This window comes from Strongylocentrotus purpuratus, unplaced genomic scaffold, assembly GCF_000002235.5.
Source record: "Strongylocentrotus purpuratus isolate Spur 01 unplaced genomic scaffold, Spur_5.0 spur5_scaffold_1, whole genome shotgun sequence".
NCBI lineage: Eukaryota > Metazoa > Echinodermata > Echinoidea > Camarodonta > Strongylocentrotidae > Strongylocentrotus > Strongylocentrotus purpuratus.
Genome location: NW_022145594.1, coordinates 46,668,170 through 46,689,324, shown reverse-complemented (window position 1 = coordinate 46,689,324; position 21,155 = coordinate 46,668,170). Strand labels below are relative to the sequence as shown.

The 21,155-nt window shown below is 39.8% G+C and overlaps 1 protein-coding gene across 1 annotated transcript; it reads left to right on the top strand.

Annotated features, from left to right (window-relative positions):
• Positions 1-3,831: 3,831 nt before the first annotated feature.
• LOC105445784 lies at positions 3,832-19,003 on the top strand. Its single transcript, XM_011681764.2, has 13 exons — positions 3,832-4,093; positions 5,143-5,341; positions 6,875-7,166; positions 7,620-7,789; positions 8,402-8,671; positions 9,138-9,276; positions 10,230-10,293; positions 10,912-10,972; positions 11,820-11,956; positions 13,159-13,422; positions 14,093-14,191; positions 17,264-17,392; positions 18,338-19,003. The coding sequence occupies exons 1-13, from the start codon at positions 3,924-3,926 to the stop codon at positions 18,507-18,509; spliced, it is 2,166 nt and encodes a 721-aa protein (XP_011680066.2). The 5' UTR covers positions 3,832-3,923; the 3' UTR covers positions 18,510-19,003.
• Positions 19,004-21,155: the final 2,152 nt, after the last annotated feature.

The following is a 21,155-nucleotide window of genomic DNA, read 5'->3' as shown; positions in this document are numbered from 1 at the left end:
CACTCTCAATCAGATGCGTTCACAGCTTTCACACCTCTTAAAAAATGTTTCTGGAATTCATATAATGATACATGTACTGTGTTTATTAATTAAATCTAATGAATTCTTTAATTATCTCAGTCAAAATCCTTTCTCAAATATAAAAATAATAAGAATGTGTGCAGGCTTACCTTGAAATAACTGAACTGAGACAAACGGCCACTGTAAGTCTTAAAAACGCCAGGTCTGGAACTTCAGTCTTCATCTATACCCCCCCCCCCCACACACACACACTCCGGGGTTGGAGGAACCGCATGCGCGTTCCTAAAATCTCCAGGAAAGGGGTACTTTTTCGCACGACAAAATCCGGCCCGAGAATTATTGTAAAAATGGGGGTGTATTTGACTTTTCACCCGGAGATTTCTTTAAAAAGGGGTGGGTTTTTTTTCTCTCTCTCTTTGGACTCCTGAGAAATGTAAAAAGGGGGTTATATAATATCTTGAATATCATAGAAAAATTGATCAATTCCCGGGAACAAATTCCTGAAATTCCTGCTAGCTTTGAAAGCTCATTCAGGATTACTTCATTTTGAAAAGCAAAAACATTGGCTCCAAGTCCCCCTCGATCGACTAGAGCTCACCTGAAATTGGGGGGGGGGGGGGGGGGGGGGGGAGAGTGGTACATTTAGCAGTGTTCCGGATTCGGGGGAGGGGGGGGGGGTCTCCAAGGCAGGAAAAGCCAGCGAAAAGCGGACGAAAGGGGGATTCAGAAATGTTGGCAGTCCTGAGGGGGATGGGGAGGGGTGCTTTCAAAGGGAGTGAACGAGCATATACGCGTACCCTAAATAACACTGAGTGCAGTGTGGAGGGGGAGCCGTGCATCTACTGTACATGATTGCACTTTTTAAGCGGTAGCGCGCTGGCGCACTTTACGTCTAGGCTATAATAATACCTTGCAAAATAACGAAAAATTATTCTGAAGTTTATGAAGTGCTTGTTCGCGCACGTCGCGCAACTACTCTTAATGATCGTGACATACTGTATTCGTGTAGGCTATACAGTTATACATACATTAAAAAAACCCACTAATTTCTCATGCATTATGCTGAAATTGAAACAATCACATTTTTTTCCTTCTTCTTCTTCCTTTTTTCTGTTTTTGTTGTTGTAATCTCAGGGGGGATATTTGTACAGACCATCCCCCTCCTTCAAGCGAGGGGGGATGCATCCCCCACCCCCCCCAGATATACGCCCCTGATTCAATGCAATTTTGAATGTTTAGCATTCACTCTGAGGACCTCCCTCCTGCCCTTGCTCAAATCTTTAGAAGAAATAACTAAATTCACAGGTATGATACTAGACAGGCCTCTGCTCTCCATTTACCATATGCAAGGACAACCTTCACTCTGATTAGGCCTACTCTAATGTCCACTGGCCCCAGGTTCTGGAATTCACTTGATACTAGCCTACCAGGGGCGGCGATCCCGGGGGGACGGGGGGGGGGACACGTCCCTCGATTTTTGTAGGAGGGGATCGTCTCCCCCGGAAAATTTGAAAAAGTGCAAAAAAATAATGTACAACAAATACTGACTAAAGACTTCAACACACTATTAGGCTTTGGAGGGCCCAAGAGTGCAGCGTTTAGACAAATAAAAATGCAAAAATCTCCTGGCTCGGGAGCTATGCTCCCTCGCATAACATCCTTCAAAATGTACAAGTAAATATTGTAGAAAAGTGAAGTGTGAAAAAAGTACATTGTTTGTTTTCATACTATAGTTTTGCCAAGGAATATAATTTTGTAATACAACAAAACTTCAAAACCTGTGAGGGGGTACTCACTTTCGTCCCCTTCACCCCTCTCATTCACTATGCTCACTCACTCGGGCTTGGGGCAGTCCCCTCTCCCCATCCCGATAAAATTCGAACGTGGTTTATTTCTAATTCGATACCAGTGACTAATTTACAAATGTTGCTGAAATGGCATGGTAATTCCCTGAACTTCCGGGGGCTCTGTCCCCTGTACCCCACCAAGGGCCCTATGGTGGGCCCCTGGTTGCTCAGCTGACCATAAATAAATGCCTAAAACACCTGAGCTTCTGGGGCTTCGCCCCTGGACCACACCAGGGCCCTATAAGTGGGCCACTGGATGCTCATCTGACCATATTCAAAAGCCTAAGACCCTGAGCTTCCGGGGGCTCCGCCCCTAGATCACACCAAGGGCCTAAGGCGGCCCCTGGATGCTCACCTGATCGTAATTTAATGCCTAAAACCGCTGAGCCTAAAAACTTGCTTTGCTCTATCCGATCACAAATACTTTAGCCCCCCACCACTCCCACTTTGAAAAACGTTCCGCGGGGCCTGTATGTAACATGTAAGCGCGGTGATGATGCCGATTTTTTTCTACCCCCCCCCCCCAAAAAAAGTTTTTGCTTATTACGTCACTCCTCCCTCGTTCCTCGCATTTCGTCCCCCCCCCCCCCCCCGGTCATGAAAAGAAATCGCCGCCCCTGTAGCCTACTATAACAAATGCTTCAAGTATGATCCGTCAGCTTTTAAACGTAGACTTAAGTCATATTTACTTCACAATGTCGATGACACATGCATATGTTATCAAGCTTTATTTTTCGTGTACTGTAGCATATTTAACCTCACTCTCGATCTATTTTTTGTTATTTCTTGACTTTGACATAATCCCCTAATTTATCCCTTTTCTTTTTTCTTCTTCTTTCTCATCTGTACATGTACCATATATTCCTACTTGTCGTTCTTGACCTCTGCACTCTTATAATGTAATCACAATGTAGTGTAGGGGTATATACCAATGTCTAAAAATTGCATATTTTGGTTTGAGGTTTCCCTTTGTAGGTGCCCCTTTTCCCAGAAATTGCCCCTCATTTTTTTGTTGATGCCCCCCCCCCCACTTTGAATGACGCTCCGCCGCCCCGGGCTACAACTCATATTTTATTATTCAAACATCTAAATAAATTTCATAGATTTTTAAATATTTCTAAAAATGATTTTCTCAGACCTGCTAATTAAAGCTCCACCCTGAAAAATGCTCCACATTCTCAATCAGTGAGCTATCAAAAGACAATATGGTACCGGTATGTAATTTACCAGAGCTGACTACCTGTACACAAACCATATAATACCAACATAGGAGTTGCTATGTCAGACATGCTGTAGCCCGGGGCTGTAGCATCACCAAAAGAAAGGAAAGCATGCAATTCTTTTGTTCAGCATGTGCTGAGCTGGGGTATACCAGGGAGGTGAGACTTTAACTCACATGCCCTGGGTATACTATTCAGATCAGATTCAGATTAATTTTATTGGTCCATTTGGAAATTCCGTCTCTTGAGTCTTGTTAGCTCACTCATGATTGACATATATGATATCATCAGGGAAATGAGATCTGGAGCAATTTTTAGGGTGGAGCTTATAGCATGTCTGAGAAAATTATTTAAAAAACATTAGATCTAGACTTAATAGGCCATTTTCGTAATGTAACCAAATTTAATGCATAAGTCTTTGTGAAGTGCCTCAATACAAATTATTTCATTCACCTGATAAGAATAATAGTATTTCAATAGACAGAATCTGAACTGCATACATTAGTTGTTGCCAGGTTGGACAAACATTATGGCTTGACCTACCTAGCAACACTTAATATATTTAGCTGCATTCTAACTATTGAAATACTATTATTCTTATCAGGTGAATGAAATAATTTGTATTGAGGCACTTCACAAAGACTTATGCATTAAATTTGGTTACATTACGAAACTGGCCTATTGGCTCACGGTCATGGTGTATGAAAATGTGTATGAAAATCAAAATATAGTCTGCATTTGCAGACTATTGCATGTTTTCATTTGACCTGAAGTTTCCGCATGCTTTCTTTTTGCTTCGACTAGCAATAATTCTGTTGACAGCTGACTGGTGGTAATGGCGTCGGTGAATGAGAACCCAAATGAAGAGAATAAAGGCTACTTTGACATGCTTCCAGATGTGGCGTTAATCGAAATTTTGTCATATCTCCACGCAACTGAAGTCTCCAAAGTAACCAGTATCAGCAGACGCCTTTTCGACCTGGCGCTCACCCGTACAGCGGGGCGGTAAGCTCAGTTGAATTTTCGCTGGATTAGAGAATCGCCAGCACAGCACGTGCTCGGCCCCGGTCGTTCGACTTACATGTAGACCTCTAGGCCTAGCCTACGTTAGAATCTGATTTTGAAATATTTACGTCAGACTCGGGGTCTGGACTGAATAAAGTTGTTGTTACTGTAAGACAGTAAGATGACCCACCAAGGCCAGTGAATTAATCGTAAACCCTTTCTGTATATTTGTATGATTTTTAAGGCGGAAAAGTGGAAACTGACTTCCTTTTTAAATCATTTAGAATTTAGTGCATGCAATGATGCATAGACTCTAGGCCCTACGGCTAGAGTCTACACTTTTTGATATTCAAAACTTGAACAAATTCAACAGCCCTTTACTCCTTAGCTTTTTTAATAATAATTTTACAAAGGTAAAATTGTGTTTGGCGGGAGGTTTTTTCATGAACCGGGAGATTCTACATGGAAGCGGAAAGAAGGGCGTGGTGGCGGGAGGGAGTCTCCCATATCCCGCTACGAGCTCGTGGGACGGTGGGAGAATAAACGTGATTGCGTGAGACTCCCTCCAAAATAATGCAGAATGGTCGACAGCCGGCCCTGCAGTGCTGTACTCCCCAGTACAGTAGGCCATACATGTATAATTTGCAGGGCCGTCAACTTTTTTTTTGAGAACAATTTCGCAACGACTCAGCCAGCCGTTGAATAACATCAAATCAGCTCTCAATTAACATAAGAAAAAGGGATCATCATCATGGGGGACCAACAGGCACTGATTAGGCATTGTTAGCTTTATAGAGGGCGCAAGTAGCTATATGTGTCATGGGCGTAAATCCTTACGTAATACCTATTGTTCAGGGGGGATGAATGAATAGATCATCCCCCCCGGAACAATAGGTATCAATTGCAGATTTACGCTCATGATACGTGTAGTGCAGTGGGGCTGTAATTAAATGCTTGAAATTTGAATACTGTTTTACATGTGAGAATGCTCCATATAATACTGATCTCCCTTGAAGTTAAAATAAATGATTACTGTTCATTTTTTCCAGCAATGTGAACCTCTCTGGATGTCGTGACAACACATGGGGCTGGTTGCTAGACTACATGAAGACACTCTCAGGTGTGATGATTGGAGCCCTGGACCTGAGCCACAATCCTTGGATATCGGCCAAGTATCTTGAAAAACTCACCAATTTCATGGTCAATGTCACGTGTTTGGATGTAACAGGATGTTGCATCAGTGAAAAGGTGGGTGGCACAACTCGGTCGCAAGAGTTAAATTTTCTCAAAGTAGAATCAATTTAAAATCAAACAATGCAAAATTTGTAATAACTATACTTCCTTAGTCAAGTTTTACATAAGTCAAACTATTTTTGTTGCTATCCCATTACGGTCCTGACAGATTTGATTTATAAATGCTGATTATATTCTTTCATATTTTGGGTGCTGTTCTATAGACTCTAAATGATAATATGGAGAGAAGGTTTAGTTATTTTTTTGAAGGGTGTCTGAGATTTCTGCAAACGGCCAACTCATAGCTCCAAGTAAAAGTGATACTTTAATCCTTGGCCCTTCTACATACAGTATACTTATCTTTCTCCATCTTCATCCTTTGTTTGTTGTGTGTAGGGGGTGGGGAGAGGGGCAGAGCAGGTGGGGTATTTGTCTCTATTTGATTCCATGACATTTGCTCCGGCGACAATTGCTCCGCTGTAAATTTCATACACTAATCGAATGGCTAACTTCAACCCTGGATTCAACACTATACCCTACCCTAAACCTAACCCTAAACCTAACATAAAACCCTATTGAAACCCTAACCCTAACCCTACATCTTAGACGAAATAAAGCCCGGAGCAATTGTCGCAGGAGCAAATGTCGTGTCACCCTCTATTTACCTCAACATGAAATGGGAAGATTCTTTGAAAATGTAGCGAAGGAGAGGTACTGTACCTTACTTCATTTAAATTCTTCATATGATTCAACTCTGAAGCCTGTTTATAGACCAGGGGGGTGTTTCACAAAGATCCTAAGTTGAACTTATCTCTAAGTTGGACTTAAAAATTATGGAAAGCTGTTAGCGTCATTGACAATATTTTGTAAAAGTTATTTAAAAGACATTAAAAGTTGATTCAAAACATTCTTATTTTCAATTATCAAGGAATTTTCAATGTTGTTGATGTGGAATTTATGAAAAGTCTAAAATACTTGAATTTTCGCTTTTGAATATATTTGATTTTAAGGCTACAAAGGGCTCTCCATAATATTTAAGTCCAACTTAGAGTTAAGTTCAACTTAGGATCTTTGTGAAACACCCCCCTGTTCACGGTTAGCACATGCCAATTTCCGGTGGATATTATCCACAGATCTTCAAAACATGAAGAGGTCCCACTTTGTACATTTTGAAATAATCACTCCTACAGTGATGGAGGTGCTACATAAATAGCCTTTATTTCTCCGTTTCAAAGAATACTTCCACCTGTGTATCATGGAGTGCGCTGCTTGTGCATAAATGAATAATGATTACATAACTTTCATGAGCACGCATCCAGTATTTTGTCTCCTTGTATTTCACAATTTGGTTTGCAACTTTGCAATGACCTTTATCTGCTCATGCTCAGACTGCAACTATGAACTGGCTTATTGCATGCAATATCTCACTTTCATCAGCAAAACTTTGTGATGAAATTCATCTCTAAGATTTTTTCTATGATGCACTCTGAATGAAAAATTTATCTGCTAACTTTATAATTAAATTTTTATTTGATATCTTCATTCTAGTGTATGGACATGATCCTATCCAAGGCGACCAAGCTCCACAAGCTGGCTTATACCGATCGCAACTTCACTTTCATCTCTGCACCTGAAGAAGGATCCTCTCACGAGGGAGCCCTGAGCAGCGAGAGCCTCTGTACCCTCTCTGGAATCACCCATCTCAGTATTGCATTCTTGATGTGCTGTGTGGATCTCTCTCTGGTCGCTTACTGTCCCAAACTCAATGCCTTGAGGCTTGATCATCACCTCAAAACCGCAGGCTATGTAGACTGCAGTTGTTCATTTCAAAATCTAACCGGTGAGTTTCTCTCTAAAAAAAAATCTTGGATGAAAGCCCCACTGCACTACTTATAGATACTTGCGCCCTCTGTATAGCAAACAATGCCTAATCAGTGCCTATTGGTCCCCCATGATCCTCTTTTTCTGATATTAATTGAGAGCTGATTTGATGAGATAACCGCCTGTCAGTGACCTTGCAGGGAGGTCTAATACCCCTTGCCAAAACTACTGCAGAACTTAGCAGAAGGGCTGTAAGTCAAGCTTATTTGAATATCTTATTCAATGATTTTTAGTAATAGTAAATTTCATTTGGAAAGCGCTTTTCGAAGAGCTTCAGAGCGTAATCAACTAGAATACATGAAATGCAGCATTGTTCAAAATGCATTGTCTATAAATAAGAAAAAATAAGTGTGCATCAAGAAGAAAAAATATGTTGATATGATTTTATCTGCATTACCCCCTCTCAATCCAGGTGTTGAATGGGAACCCGGTAGGATGAAAACGTCAATGTTATTGGATGAGCATGTGATGGTTATAGCGGAGCATTTTCGTCACCTGAAGCAGTTCAGTCAGACCAGAGCTCACTCTCTAATGCATCCACAACTGACTTACATCATGAAGAATATTATCAAACATTTACTGGTAAGGAAGCTCTTTCTACTCCTCCAAATTTTGTTTTGTTATGTACTATTATATTGGTATGGTCTATAATTCTTGTTGCTTATGGTACTTACCTATTACCTTTAATAGAGGGCTTCACACCAACTGTTTTGGTATAGGGTCCAGATTAATCTTAATAGAGTCTTTGGCCCGATTTCACAAAGGAGGTTTGTCGACAAACCTAGGTTTAAGCGCGTCATATGACGCTACAAACCTTTCTCGAAACACATTGAAATGCGTTATATAACCTTGGTTTGAAACAAATAAATAGAAGAAAGGCAAATAAAAGGAAGGGATAGGTGGAAATGAAAGTAAAATTGAATTAGTAACTGGTGCTAAGATGATAGAAAACTTGAAATTTGCTTTAAACTTCACTTTGTCGTGCAGTCATGCATATGAATGTGCAGTTCATAGACTCGTGAATCTGAAATACTCTTTTGTAAAGTCAGTCGGAAATCTTTTGCAATTAACCCATTACCAACATGAACTGGGCGGCTCCTTTATTAAGTCTATGGGGATGAGAGAATTCAGTACTCAATGGGTTCAAGACACCATGAAATATTTAACTCTTCAATATTTTCTCTCTTCCTACAGCTAAACGGAGCGAGCTTCACCAAGCTGTTCTTCTCACGGGCAATATCGGCCACTGAAAATGATCAAATTTTCCAAAGTAAGCTAAATGATAAACCTTACTGGTCGCCAAACCTTAGCCACGCAGACATGCCATTTGACTTGAAGAGGACTGTACCTTCTCTACGCTACCTCAGAACAGACATTGTCCGTCTTAAGAATGTGGAAGACAACATCTTCAAGCAATTCCCAAATCTGCAGTACCTGCGTTTATGTCAGGGAACTTCTGAGAAGGTAATGAGACTTTCTTCCAGAATCTGTATAGTCCTCTGAATAGAGTACTGTCATTTTTATGTGAGGTGCTGTTAATTAGCATTCCATACTGCATACCTGATCCTCGATGTAAAACTGATTATCTATAACAAACATTAATTATTTATGGCAGAATTTGATCACTTCTTTGAGTATTAAAGGCCTATCACCACATTGATTTCCAGCATTGAAATGTGAGATATTATCCCACTTACACTTAATTGCAAATGTTAAAGTGTAGTGCTTTTAATAATAGTGAACACTTATAATGCACAGTGTCTCTCAAAAATGTCACCTCTGGCGCAGTTGTGTGAAAATTGTATGACTGTGGGCATACGACCATCAAGTGATTCAAGAAAGAAAGTAAAATAAACCTACCGGTAAGTTAAATTTTGAAGAAAATGATTTTCTATTTGTTTCAAATTGTATCTGTTTGTTTTGTTAACAGATGGAGAGGCTGATTCTAGAGCTGCTTCCCCAAGTGGCTTCTGCTTGTCCTAATCTGCTGGGTCTGTGCTTACCAGGAATTCACATCCACCCAACCACTCTGGACACTCCAGTCTCTCAAATCCTGGGCAGAATGAAGAGTAAGAACTTCTGAGTGTTCAACCCTTGTAAATATGAAACTGAACAATAATTTAAATTTAAAGATAAAGGTGAGTTCTGGTAAAAAATGAAAATGAATTCTCACGGAATCAAACAAAACTTACACTGAATGTTCAAGATTACAAATAAATGTCAATTGCCAAACAATTTTGGTAGAAAATGTATACTGGCTGAGTAATGAGCATAGGAAAATTAGGAAATCAAGGTTAGTAGCCCCGACACCATTTGTGTAGTCATGTATACATCTTTCTGTGTACAGTTTTTGTTACTTTACAAAGACTGGGCCTAATTTATTATGATTTTGATGACTCCAGAACTTTGAAGTACACATCAATACTTACATGCTATATGATCAACTTTTTCTGATCCATTCCACACCTTTTCTTTCACAATGCAATCGCATGACCAGAACTCAACTTTATCTTTAATGATGATTGCTGTATAAAAAGACTTACAACAACAGCCAATTCCAGTTCTATAACTGCTTTTCATTTTGGGTTTGCTTGTCCTCGTATTTTGGATTTGTGTTTCCCATCCGACAACCAACACAGTCCAGTTGCTCAAATACCGGGCAAGTTGAAAGTTACTCTGTCTCTCTCCCACTCTCTTTCTATTTCCATCTCTCTCTCTCCTAGTCCTACTCTCTATTTCTGCCTCTCACTCTTTTTCTGTTTTCATCTATCTCTCTCTCTCTTTTTATCCCACTCTTCCCGTTTCCCCCCCTCTCTCTCTCTCTCTCTCACTCCCTAACTCTTTCCCACCTCTCTTTCTGTTTCCATCTCTCTATCACTATCTCTCTCCCTCTCTCTCTCCTTGTCCTTGTCCCTCTCCCATCTGTCTTTGTTTTCCCACTAAGTCACAGCCATCATGTTTCATTTTGCCTTTTCCTCCTCACTCTAAGTCTCCTTTCTCTCTATATGTTCTTTATTCGCAGAGCTGCAGTATCTATCCATTTCACCTTGTGCGTTTGGGATACACAGACGGACTAATCATTCAATGTAAGCGTTTATTCCATGCTCAAGCATTAGTGAGTATCAGGCCTGATAATTACCTGATTTGTTTTCCTCCAGATCCCCCCCCCCCCTCCCCCAGGTTTTTTGTTCTTTCTGATTTTTCCCCAATTTTCTGATTTTTTTTAGTGCTCACTATGAACCCTGGAGTAAGTACAAATGCTGTTTACAAATTTATTACGCAATTCAAGTTCAGTAACATTGATATTAATTCTACTACAGCTTTGAGAAAAGAATAATTATGTGATATGTTCAGCAAAGAGTATGTGTTGTGATAGTTTAGTTGCTTGTGTATTCTTTATTATATAACAGCAATCAGCTTTAACAATACACCCTTTCACGGTTACAAGAGTGCGCATGCCCCGACATGGGCGCCATTTTAAATTGTGAGTAAACAACGTTGTTTACTCGCAATTTAAAATGGCTCCATAGTCAATAATGATGTGAGCGCGCAGCACAGGTAATGACTCGTCAATACAGGCACATCTGAAAACATTGATGATGCAATGTTTACTCGCAAATTAAAATGGCTGCCATAACTGTGAAGGGGTGTACTGCCATCAAGCAGATAATAATCAGTATTTTTGTTTCCAACTTGTTTTGTAGATTTGACACTAAAGAAGACATTGCAGAGAGGGCCTCAGCGCTACCCAAGGGCATTGAAAATGTAAGTATGTCTATTCTGCAGTGATACAATCCTCTGGCGACATTTGTTCTGAGCTTGATGTTGATATTTGGTAATTTGCATGCCTCCGGAACAAAGTAGCCGGGAGCATGATGTTTTGGGGTTGTCCGCCTGTACGTCCTTCCATCCCGTTCTCGTGATCACATTATTATTAGAACCGATGGACGGATTACCATCAAACTCAGGACATGTATGTATCTTGCAGAGCCAATGAACTGATTAGATTTCTGGGTCATGATGTCAAAGATCAAAGGGTCAAACATGTACGGTATTTGAAAAATAGCTTGTAATCACGATATGCCGAGAACCTGTTGATGGATTACAATCAAACTTGAATCTTAAAAATTGCTTCCGTTTTGGGTCGTAAAATCACTCTATGGCGGAGGCATCATTTTCGACTGTGCTCAGGTGGAGATCCATCTAGTTTTTTTCAGTGTCAAAGTCCAAAATTTAATAAGTGTGACGAATTGAACCTGGAGCAATTTTCAAGAGATCATATATTGTACAATCCTTTACGGAGTGTCCAGAATCATCAATAATCTTTCATATGGCCTTCAGCTGATGTATGTTATCAGTATTTGTACCAAGATGTGCTCCATAAATTGACTTAATTAAAGTTCACATTTGTTGTTGGTGTTCATTTTTAGAATAAACCCTGCTTCTGAATGTTTTTCACTAAATCGATTTGAGATACTTGACTAGTAGGCTGACACAGTTTCTACCAAAACTGTTCAGCAGGTATTATTTATTTGAAGACTACAATATTCAGCTTAATTTTTCTTCTTTTTTAACTTTTTAAAATAAATCTGATTGTTATTTATACAAACAGAGCCAGACTCCTGATGATTTAGGAAAGGACATATCAGGTCTGGTCCAAGCCTGTCCTGGTCTTACAGAACTAGAACTGATCAATCCACAGACTAGGGTCTCCCTAGGGTATCCCTATGATGGCATCAGCGATTCAAGGTGAGCTCAGCTGTCTAAGACATTCGTCCACTATTCTTTGACCAGGGGAGTGTTTCACAAAGACTAAGGTCGACTTTAAGTTGGACTTAACTATGGCAGGCCGTTCATGCCGCTGTTTGGTCTCAGCATTTACTGGCATTGGTCTCTCAAGGACATACAAATCATGGTCACACATCTACAGAATTTACATTATTCGATAGTTCATTATTGAAGGAAAAAATATCTAAAGATCATGCTTGAGAGACCAATAGTGAGAGCAACCAATGGCATGAATTGCCTGTCATAGTTAAAGGTAATACAAAGTTTTGGTATAGGGTCGTGAATTTGGTTCAAATGAACATATTGGAAGCATATGCGATCCTACAATATTCACTGTTCGTTGTCGCGGTCGAAATCGACTCTAAAGTTATGAAATTATAAATAATAAACACTTTATGTTGTATAGCTCCCTCTCATGGTCAAGATATTATGTTTCTTGACTAAAATCGACCGATTAGCTATTCTCGTTCGGAAATTATATACCACAACCACATACTCTGAGATTTTCATGGTGGCAGCTACCATTGTACGGCCGTAGGAGCTATTTGAAATTTATCAAAATTTGCCGGGAGCATCGGTAAATCTTTATATTCAATTTTTCTCAAAAGCAGAAGTGTTTTAGGAGCTAACATTTCTGGTGTTTTTGATACATCCACGGGGGCATCCAAATATATCGAAATTGTAAAGAATCGCTATCCACCCAATTTTCAAAATTTCCCAAAACTTTGTATTACCCAAGTCCAACTTAAATTCAATCTCATTCTTTGTGAAACACCCCCCCCCCCCCCTTAGGTATAGTAAGTAGAATGTGCTGTATAAAACACATTTCAACGTGCGTCTGTAATTCCCACCAATAACAATACATTGTTTATTTTAGAATTGATGACCTTTCATGAAGTCATCATTATAGATAGATCATATTGAGGGTTCAGTGACACAAAGACGTAACTCCATATTTTGCCAAAATGAGTATTTGTAATCAAAATGTTCAGAAAAATGTGGGCTTTCCAGGAAACACAAAGATTTAACTCCACCCAAGTGAAACATAGACTGAACTCCTTAAGGCCCAAGTGCTCAATGACATTTAAACCACTTTTTCTCAAAATGGAGTTACATCTTTATGTCACTGACCCCTTGATATGAATTTGTTTGATTCCTTTTAGCATTGAAGGCTGCAGAGGAACTTCTAAAGGCATGGTTCCAACAGATGAAACCCTCTCTGCCCTCGGCCACCTCAAGTACCTTCAGAGACTTACTCTAGGTGGGGTTTCAGGGATTCGCCATGGGGCGGGATTTAGCACCATCTTCAAGGAATGCCGCCAGCTGTCCTTCCTGTCCCTGGCAGACTTTGGACTGAGAGGGCATTGTTTGTGGCTGCCAGCATTCTGCGATGCTCTCAAGTTTGCTACATCGCTGCAGGATTTAAGGTGCGTCATAAGATCAAGTGTCTTTAAGAAGGTGGTGGTTGTGATGGTGGTGATGATGGTGGTTGTGATGGTGGTGATGATGGTGATGATGATGATGATGATGATGGTGGTGGTGGTGGTGATGGTGGTGATGACGATGATGATGATGATGGTGATGATGGTGATGATGGTGATGATGATGATGATGATGATGATGGTGATGGTGACGATGATGATGATGGTGGTGATGATGGTGATGATGATGATGGTGATGATGATGATGGTGATGATGATGATGATGATGGTGATGATGATGATGATAATGATGATGGTGATGATGATGATGATGATGATGATGATGATTATGATAATGATTATGATAATTTTCCATGATTTCTAAGAAAGCAAATATGTTTGATCAACAATGACGGCCGCATCCTACCGGGTACCCATTTGACACCTGGGTGGAGAGTAGCAAGTTCAGGTTAATATCTTGCCAAAGGATATTAGTGTCGTGTCGGGATTCGCATCTCCAGTCAACCGTTGGTCCCCCATGGCCCCCTTTTTCTTATATTAATTGAGAGCTGATTTGATGAGATAACTTACTTTCGGTGACTATGTGGTCACTTTGATACAAAATTTATATTGTCAATGTTGTAATGGTCCATTTTCTAATGCATTTATTTACCAGGATTGATCACAAGAATCTTAATGTATCAATTCGGCTTCAGAGTTCACTTCAGCACTGCAAGAAGTTGAGAAGGATCTGCTTGATATCTGAGAATGGAAGGTAAGTAAATGGATACCTGGGGAGTGTTTCACAAAGACTAAGATAGACTTAAGTTGGACTTAACTATGGCAGGCTGTTCATGCCACTAATAACCATTTCTCACATAGGTTTCTCAATGGACGTACTGATAAGATTTTAGGGTCATGAGGTCAAAGGTCATGGGAGTCATTACATATGCAAAAATAGCTTGTGATCGCATTATTACTAGAACAGATGGACGAGTTACCATCAAACTCGAGACATTTATATGTATCTTGCAAAGCCAATGAACTTATAAGATTTTAGGGTCATTAGGTCAAAGATAAAAGGGTCATACATGTATATCAAAAATAGCTGGTAATCATGATATTCTGAAAACCTGTTAATGGATTACAATTAAACATTGAATTTGAAATATTGCTTCTGTTTTGGTTTGTGAAATTAAGTTCTATCTAGTTTACCCCTGAAAAGTTAATTTCAAGATGTAACATGGCTACTGTGTATCAGTATGGGCAGTATGCGTCTTATTTTTTCGTACCACAGCGAGCCCAGATTCCAGTATGAACTCATTTTCATACATAACAAGCTACAAAAGCTTGCAAAGAGGTCACAAACATCTAGACTTTGATTATTTATTGCTTTGCCTTACTATTTATAAAGGCAAAAAAAGTGAATAAATACTGAGATTCGAACCCTCAAGTCAAACTCAAAAATGCTATTAGTATAACTATAACGCTGTCCTTACGGATTGAGCTAACGATTGGTTGATGAAAGATTGATTTGTGGCCACCAAGGCCATGGCCTTGGATGCCCCTTTGATTGGCCTCAATGCCCCTCACTGGCCTTGGAGATTTTTTGTGCCCTTTCCAAATCTTCCTATTTGTGCTGTAATATAGGAATGTGCCCTACAGAAAAGTGGCCTTGCCCTAAAAATATTGAAATTTAAGGCCTGAATTAGTATCACCCTATTAACATCCCTACCAGATTCCATGTGCGCATGGTCGGGTTTCCTTCGTGAGCTTAATCTGGGCTCCCTGTGGTACAAAAAAATAAGAAGCGGGCGGTATGGTATGCAGAGTGAGTCCAAAATGGCTTTTTGCAAGTAAAATATCCTCTGTTTAGAGCAAGAAGGGCATTCTCTGTAAAATGGATCTTTGTATAGTGATACGATGTACAGAGCTGCCAACCATTCCGTTTTTGCCAGAATTACTCCGTTTTTTCCTCCCAATTAGGGTATTACGTTTTTATGCCTCCGCCACCGAAGGTGGTGCCGGAGGCATCATGTTTTCGGGTTGTCCGTCCGTACGTCCGTACGTCCGTACGTCCGTCCGTACGTCCGTCCGTACGTCCGTCCGTACGTCCGTCCCGTTTGACCGTTATCACAATATCTCAAGAATCATTTAAGATTTAAACTTAAGACTCGGGAATAGTATTTATCACCATAGGAAGACGATCTGATTAGATTTTGGAGTACGTAGGTCAAAGGTCACAGGTCACAGAGGTCAACTTATGAAATTCCTTGTATTGAGTTTGTTAGCGCGATATCTCAAGAACCATTTGAGATTTAAACTTCAAACTTAAGGATAGTATGTATCACCATAGGAAGGCGATCTGATTAGATTTTGGAGCACGTATATCAAAGGTCAAGGGTCACAGAGGTCAACTTATGAAATTCCATACATTGAGATTGTTATCATGATATCTCAAGAACCACTGGAGATTTAAACTTCAAACTTAGTGATAGTGTGTATCACTATAGGAAAACAATCTGATTACATTTTGGAGCACGTAGGTCAAAGGTCAAGGGTCATAGAGGTCAACTTATGAAATTCCATACATTGAGATTGTTATCATGATATCTCAAGAACCACTGGAGATGTAAAAACTTCAAACTTAAGGATAGTATGTATCACCATAGGAAGACGATCTGATTAGATTTTGGAGCACGTAGGTCAAAGGTCAAGGGTCACAGAGGTCAACTTATGAAATTCCATACATTGAGATTGTTATCATAATATCTCAAGAACCACTGGAGATTTAAACTTCAAACTTAATGATAGTGTGTATCACCATAGGAAAACAATCTGATTACATTTTGGAGCATGTAGGTCAAAGGTCAAGGGTCATAGAGGTCAACTTATGAAATTCCATACATTGAGATTGTTATCATGATATCTCAAGAACCACTGGAGATGTAAAAACTTCAAACTTAAGGATAGTATGTATCACCATAGGAAGACGATCTGATTAGATTTTGGAGTACGTAGGTCAAAGGTCAAGGGTCACAGAGGTCAACTTATGAAATTCCATACATTGAGATCGTTATCGCGATATCTCAAGAACCACTGGAGAATTTTCACTTCAAACTTAATGATAGTATGTATCACCATATAATATCTCAAGAACCACTGGAGATTTAAACTTCAAACTTAATGATAGTGTGTATCACCATAGGAAGACAATCTGATTAGATTTTGGAGCACGTAGGTCAAAGGTCAAGGGTCACAGAGGTCAACTTATGAAATTCCATACATTGAGATTGTTATCATGATATCTCAAGAACCACTGGAGATTTAAACTCCAAACTTGTTTAAATTGCTCTATGGCGGAGGCATCATTTTCGACTGCGCGCAGTCAAAATTCCATCTAGTTTCTTCATAAAATACGTTTTTTAATAATTTTTTTTTTTTTTTTTTTTTTTTATTTTTTTTTTTTACATACCGCATGTCAAACAACTGCCCTAAAATGGTGATTTGATCACAAATTCAATAGAAAAATAATTTTAAAACATACTTGAAGAGAAATGAAAATGAAATGCCGATAATACCAAAATAACCACCAAAAAAATTACCTGCTTGTATAGAAAAAACAGCATGATGAATGAACATTTATGCATTGGAAGTGTGTCTCGCTTGGTTTTAAGTTTCTTTTTAATGAATTCCTTTTTTTTTGCCATCATGATTCCTTTTTTTGGTCGCACAAGGTTGGCAGCTCTGGATGTAATGCCCTTCTGGCTTTTTACAGACGATACGTTTGTGACGGATACCTTGTCCTGAATGATGGTTTGATTTGTCAACTTTGAATTCTGTGCAGGATTGAGAAACCAGCACCATCACATTTCATGGATCTTGTGGAGAGCTGTCCAGATCTCTATCTGTTGGTTCTTTTTACGGCAGACTCTTTTCCAGTGAGGAAGAATCTGGGATGGTACATCAAGAAGGGGTGAGTGTAATGTAGCATTTAAAGCCCCACTGTACTACTTGTAGCTGCTTGCTCCCTCTATATAGAAAACAATGCCTAATCAGTGACCATTGGTCCCCCATGATCCTCTTTTTCTTATGTTAATTGAGAGCTGAGTTGATGAGATAGCCACCTGTCACTGACCACACTGTGTGGTCTAATCCCTCCTGGCCCAAAAGTACAGCCGGCCTTTAAAGTTGCATAGTAGTGGGCTCTCATGGCGGATTCGACACCACTCCGGTGTACACCAAGGTCAATCACCAGGATTAGCCTTCAGTTTCATGACCAACAGGCCTTATGTAATGCTCTGCATTTTCCACCTTTCGACCCGTATGGAGACTAAGGGGTTACTTCTTGATGGGACCACGGGCTTGCTTTGTTTAACCCTATTTAGCCCAGGCTATTTTGAAACTGCATAGCCCGGGGGGGGGGGGGGGCTTCTAAAGCCCCCTCCCCCCCATGATCTCGGCCTAGAAACGACCGATCGCCGCAAAAATTTGCATACATGTCAAGTGAAGTGTATAGAATACTATGGTAATTTCAATTTTTTGAAAAATTCACTCATTTGCATATTTATGGTAATTTATGCAAATAAAGTCATAAAATTCACATTTTTGCCCATAAATCAGACAATATTCATATTTACGCATTCATTTTCACTACATATAATTGTTAGACCATTTGGAATAATAATACAACACAAACAATTGAGGGTAGTGAGCATGATTTTTGTTTTTCTTACTCAACACCCCCCCCCCCCCCCTTCCCTGTTGAGCCAAAACAAAATTGTTTACGATGTCCCTCGAAGCAGTTCCCCAAAGTTGACAGCCCTGCATAATTTGTACGTCAGATGAGAAAACCTCTTGTGAGGTCCCCGTGAAAAGGGACTCTGGCTTTAATAGTACTTATGTTTTTCCTCTGTCGTAGGTGCAAGGAGATTAGGCCATCGCTGCTTGTAGACTTTGGATCGTCAGAAGAGCTGAAGTCAGTAGTGAGCCGAACGGATAGACTCTCATTTGTACCCAACATCGAGTGGGGAGAGTTTTTTTATTTCAAGTACCATGTATGTAGCCCCGAGAGACACAATGGCATCACGTAACCTAGATCTGAGAGAGCGAGTGTTCTTCAAGCACCAGGTGTGTAAGTCTGAGAAACATGATGGAGTGAACCAGGAACCATCCAAGAAGCTCGATTGCATCACATAACGACTGTCAAGATTGATTGTCTCGACTGCTGACGGTAAGAAAGCCATTCGTAAGAAAGGGCAAGCTCACTTGAGGAGCGACACCCTGGAATCATGCAACACTTGTCAAGAAGAGGTAATGATGTGTATTCCTTTGTTTCGCTTGTTATTCAAATACGTTGAGGGGCATAATTTTGATTTAAGCATTTATTTTGTATTCTGTTTTTGTCACGACAGAATGTCTTATTTGAAGCCATGTTCTATCTCAACCTAATAATTATCAGCTCTTATCTTAGGGACGTTACGCTTTAAACATTTTTGTTTATGCACTGTTCCTACTATGTATTATATCTCGATGTAACCCACTGAATTTTATTATCTGTAAACAATTATTTTACATGGTGAATAAATCAAACAAACAAATTTGCGCGATGACAAAAAATTACAACTTAATGAAGGCCGATAAGCAAAGTGGTAAAACAAGCCAAGAACTACAGAGTTTGACATACTCAAAGCATAAAGTTATAGGGAAATAATAATGACCTATGCATGTATGTGTACATGTACTTCTCTTTCGTGAATAATGCACGGTGTAGATGATAGAATGAAAAAAAAAAGTTTGATTCAAGGGTATCCAGAAAATAAATATACTGGACTATGTTAGTTAGGAGGTAATAGAATGAAGAGTTTTTGTTCCTTTATCTAAGAATCTTTTAAAGCATGTCTGTACTAGTTTGGCCAGGGGGGTTAGACCTCCCTGCAAGGTCACTGACAGATGGTTATCTCATCAAATCAGCTCTCAATTAACATAAGAAAAAGAGGATCATGGGGGACCAACAGGCACCGATTAGACATTGTTTGCTATATAGAGGGCGCAAGTAGCTATAAGTAGTGCAGTGGGGCTTTAAAAGGCACCATTGAACATCTTGGAGATCTATCAGTTCAAAGACCTCTTTCTATGGAAATCACAGAGGAGGTCTCTAAAGAAAGATCAAGGGTTTCCAAGTTTAAAATTATATACTAAGATTTTATGGATGTAGAGGGGATAGAAAGAAGAAATTTTATTCCCATTTTCTTAAAAAATAACCCATTGACCTTCTTCAAGTTGGTGATCCATCGGTTCCAAGAGTACTTTCGATGGAAGTCACATAGGAAGACTTTGAGGAAAGGGTCAAGGGTGTCCAAAGCCAAATATGGCATGCTCCCTGATTTGTAGTGATGAAGCAGTGGCCGGCTCAAAGAATATTCCACCCTTTACTTTCATTTTGTTCAGAGGAGACCCCATTTTCCATGTGCCTTCCCCACCATTTGCAGGCTTTACTGTATCTTGGAGTGGCCTGAGAAAACTTTAATTAAAATTCAAAGGTCTCTAAGTTGAGCTTTATGGCTGGACTGAAGGAGCCGAAGCAATGAGCCATTGGTACAAAGAATATACAACCCTTTTCTTTTTAGAGATCCCATTTTCTGCCTACCATTGTCACCAAGTATAGGCTTTGTGCTATGTGGAGGTCACTTCCGAAGACTCTTATGAAAATTCAAGGGTATGAAATGAAAAACTTTGTTTTCCCATCTGGGTTTTTATTTTGGGAAAAATTAATCCTGCGTTTTGTGCACTGCGCGTTCTAATGTTATGTACAGATTGGGTTTTTTGAAACATTTGTGAACAAGTGGAAATGGATATGATAAACAAATTTTAAACTTACGATGCTGGGTGCACTTTGGAGCGTCGCCCGCGAATCGGGAATCTCTGCTACATCTCGAACCTTTCCTTGTGATGGATGTACATTGCGGTATCCTGTTCAGGTACAGGTTGACCAGCCTGTATGAGAACAAAAATATCTTAATATCAGCTTGTCATTTATGGAATTAATATATAATATAGGCCCTTAAAACCTTAGTGGTTTGGGAGGTGCAAGCGACCCCAACATAATTATACAGGCATATAACACGTCCGGGGGGATGGGGGGGGGGGGGTTGACTCGAGGATGCATTATCAACTCTCTGCTTTCATTTCCGAGCAGATCTCATGCCCTCTTCTTAATTGATGGTAATCCTCAGACTCCTTCATACCCGATATGGATGACGTCGACCCATCAGTAGAGCCTGCAGGCCCAGTGTATCCAGGGGGACCAGAGTGTTCAGGTTGTTGCACAGGTTGAGGTTCACAAGATCCCTACAAATTCAGAATTACAACAACAACAAAAAAGAAATTTACAAATGAAATATGGATAACAATTAATTCTAAACCACTGCAACTATGACCACCATATCCATTATTATAAACAAAATCAATCAATCAGTCAATCAATCAATCTACTTTACTTACAGCCTCACCCCTCCCCCTGCCTGCCCTGTAAATACAGCCTGGACTCTTGTGGGCCGATCGCCCAATATATCTTCAAGTTGCTCATAGTTCACACAGGTCTCTTTTGATCTCTTTTCACTAGCCTCTTGTATTTAGATCCATATACATAAACATTTGATTTCTTTACGTATATTTTATACCAGCATAGGTGTTATTGTCCGATAATGGCATAACGGTTCCGCACATCAACATAATCA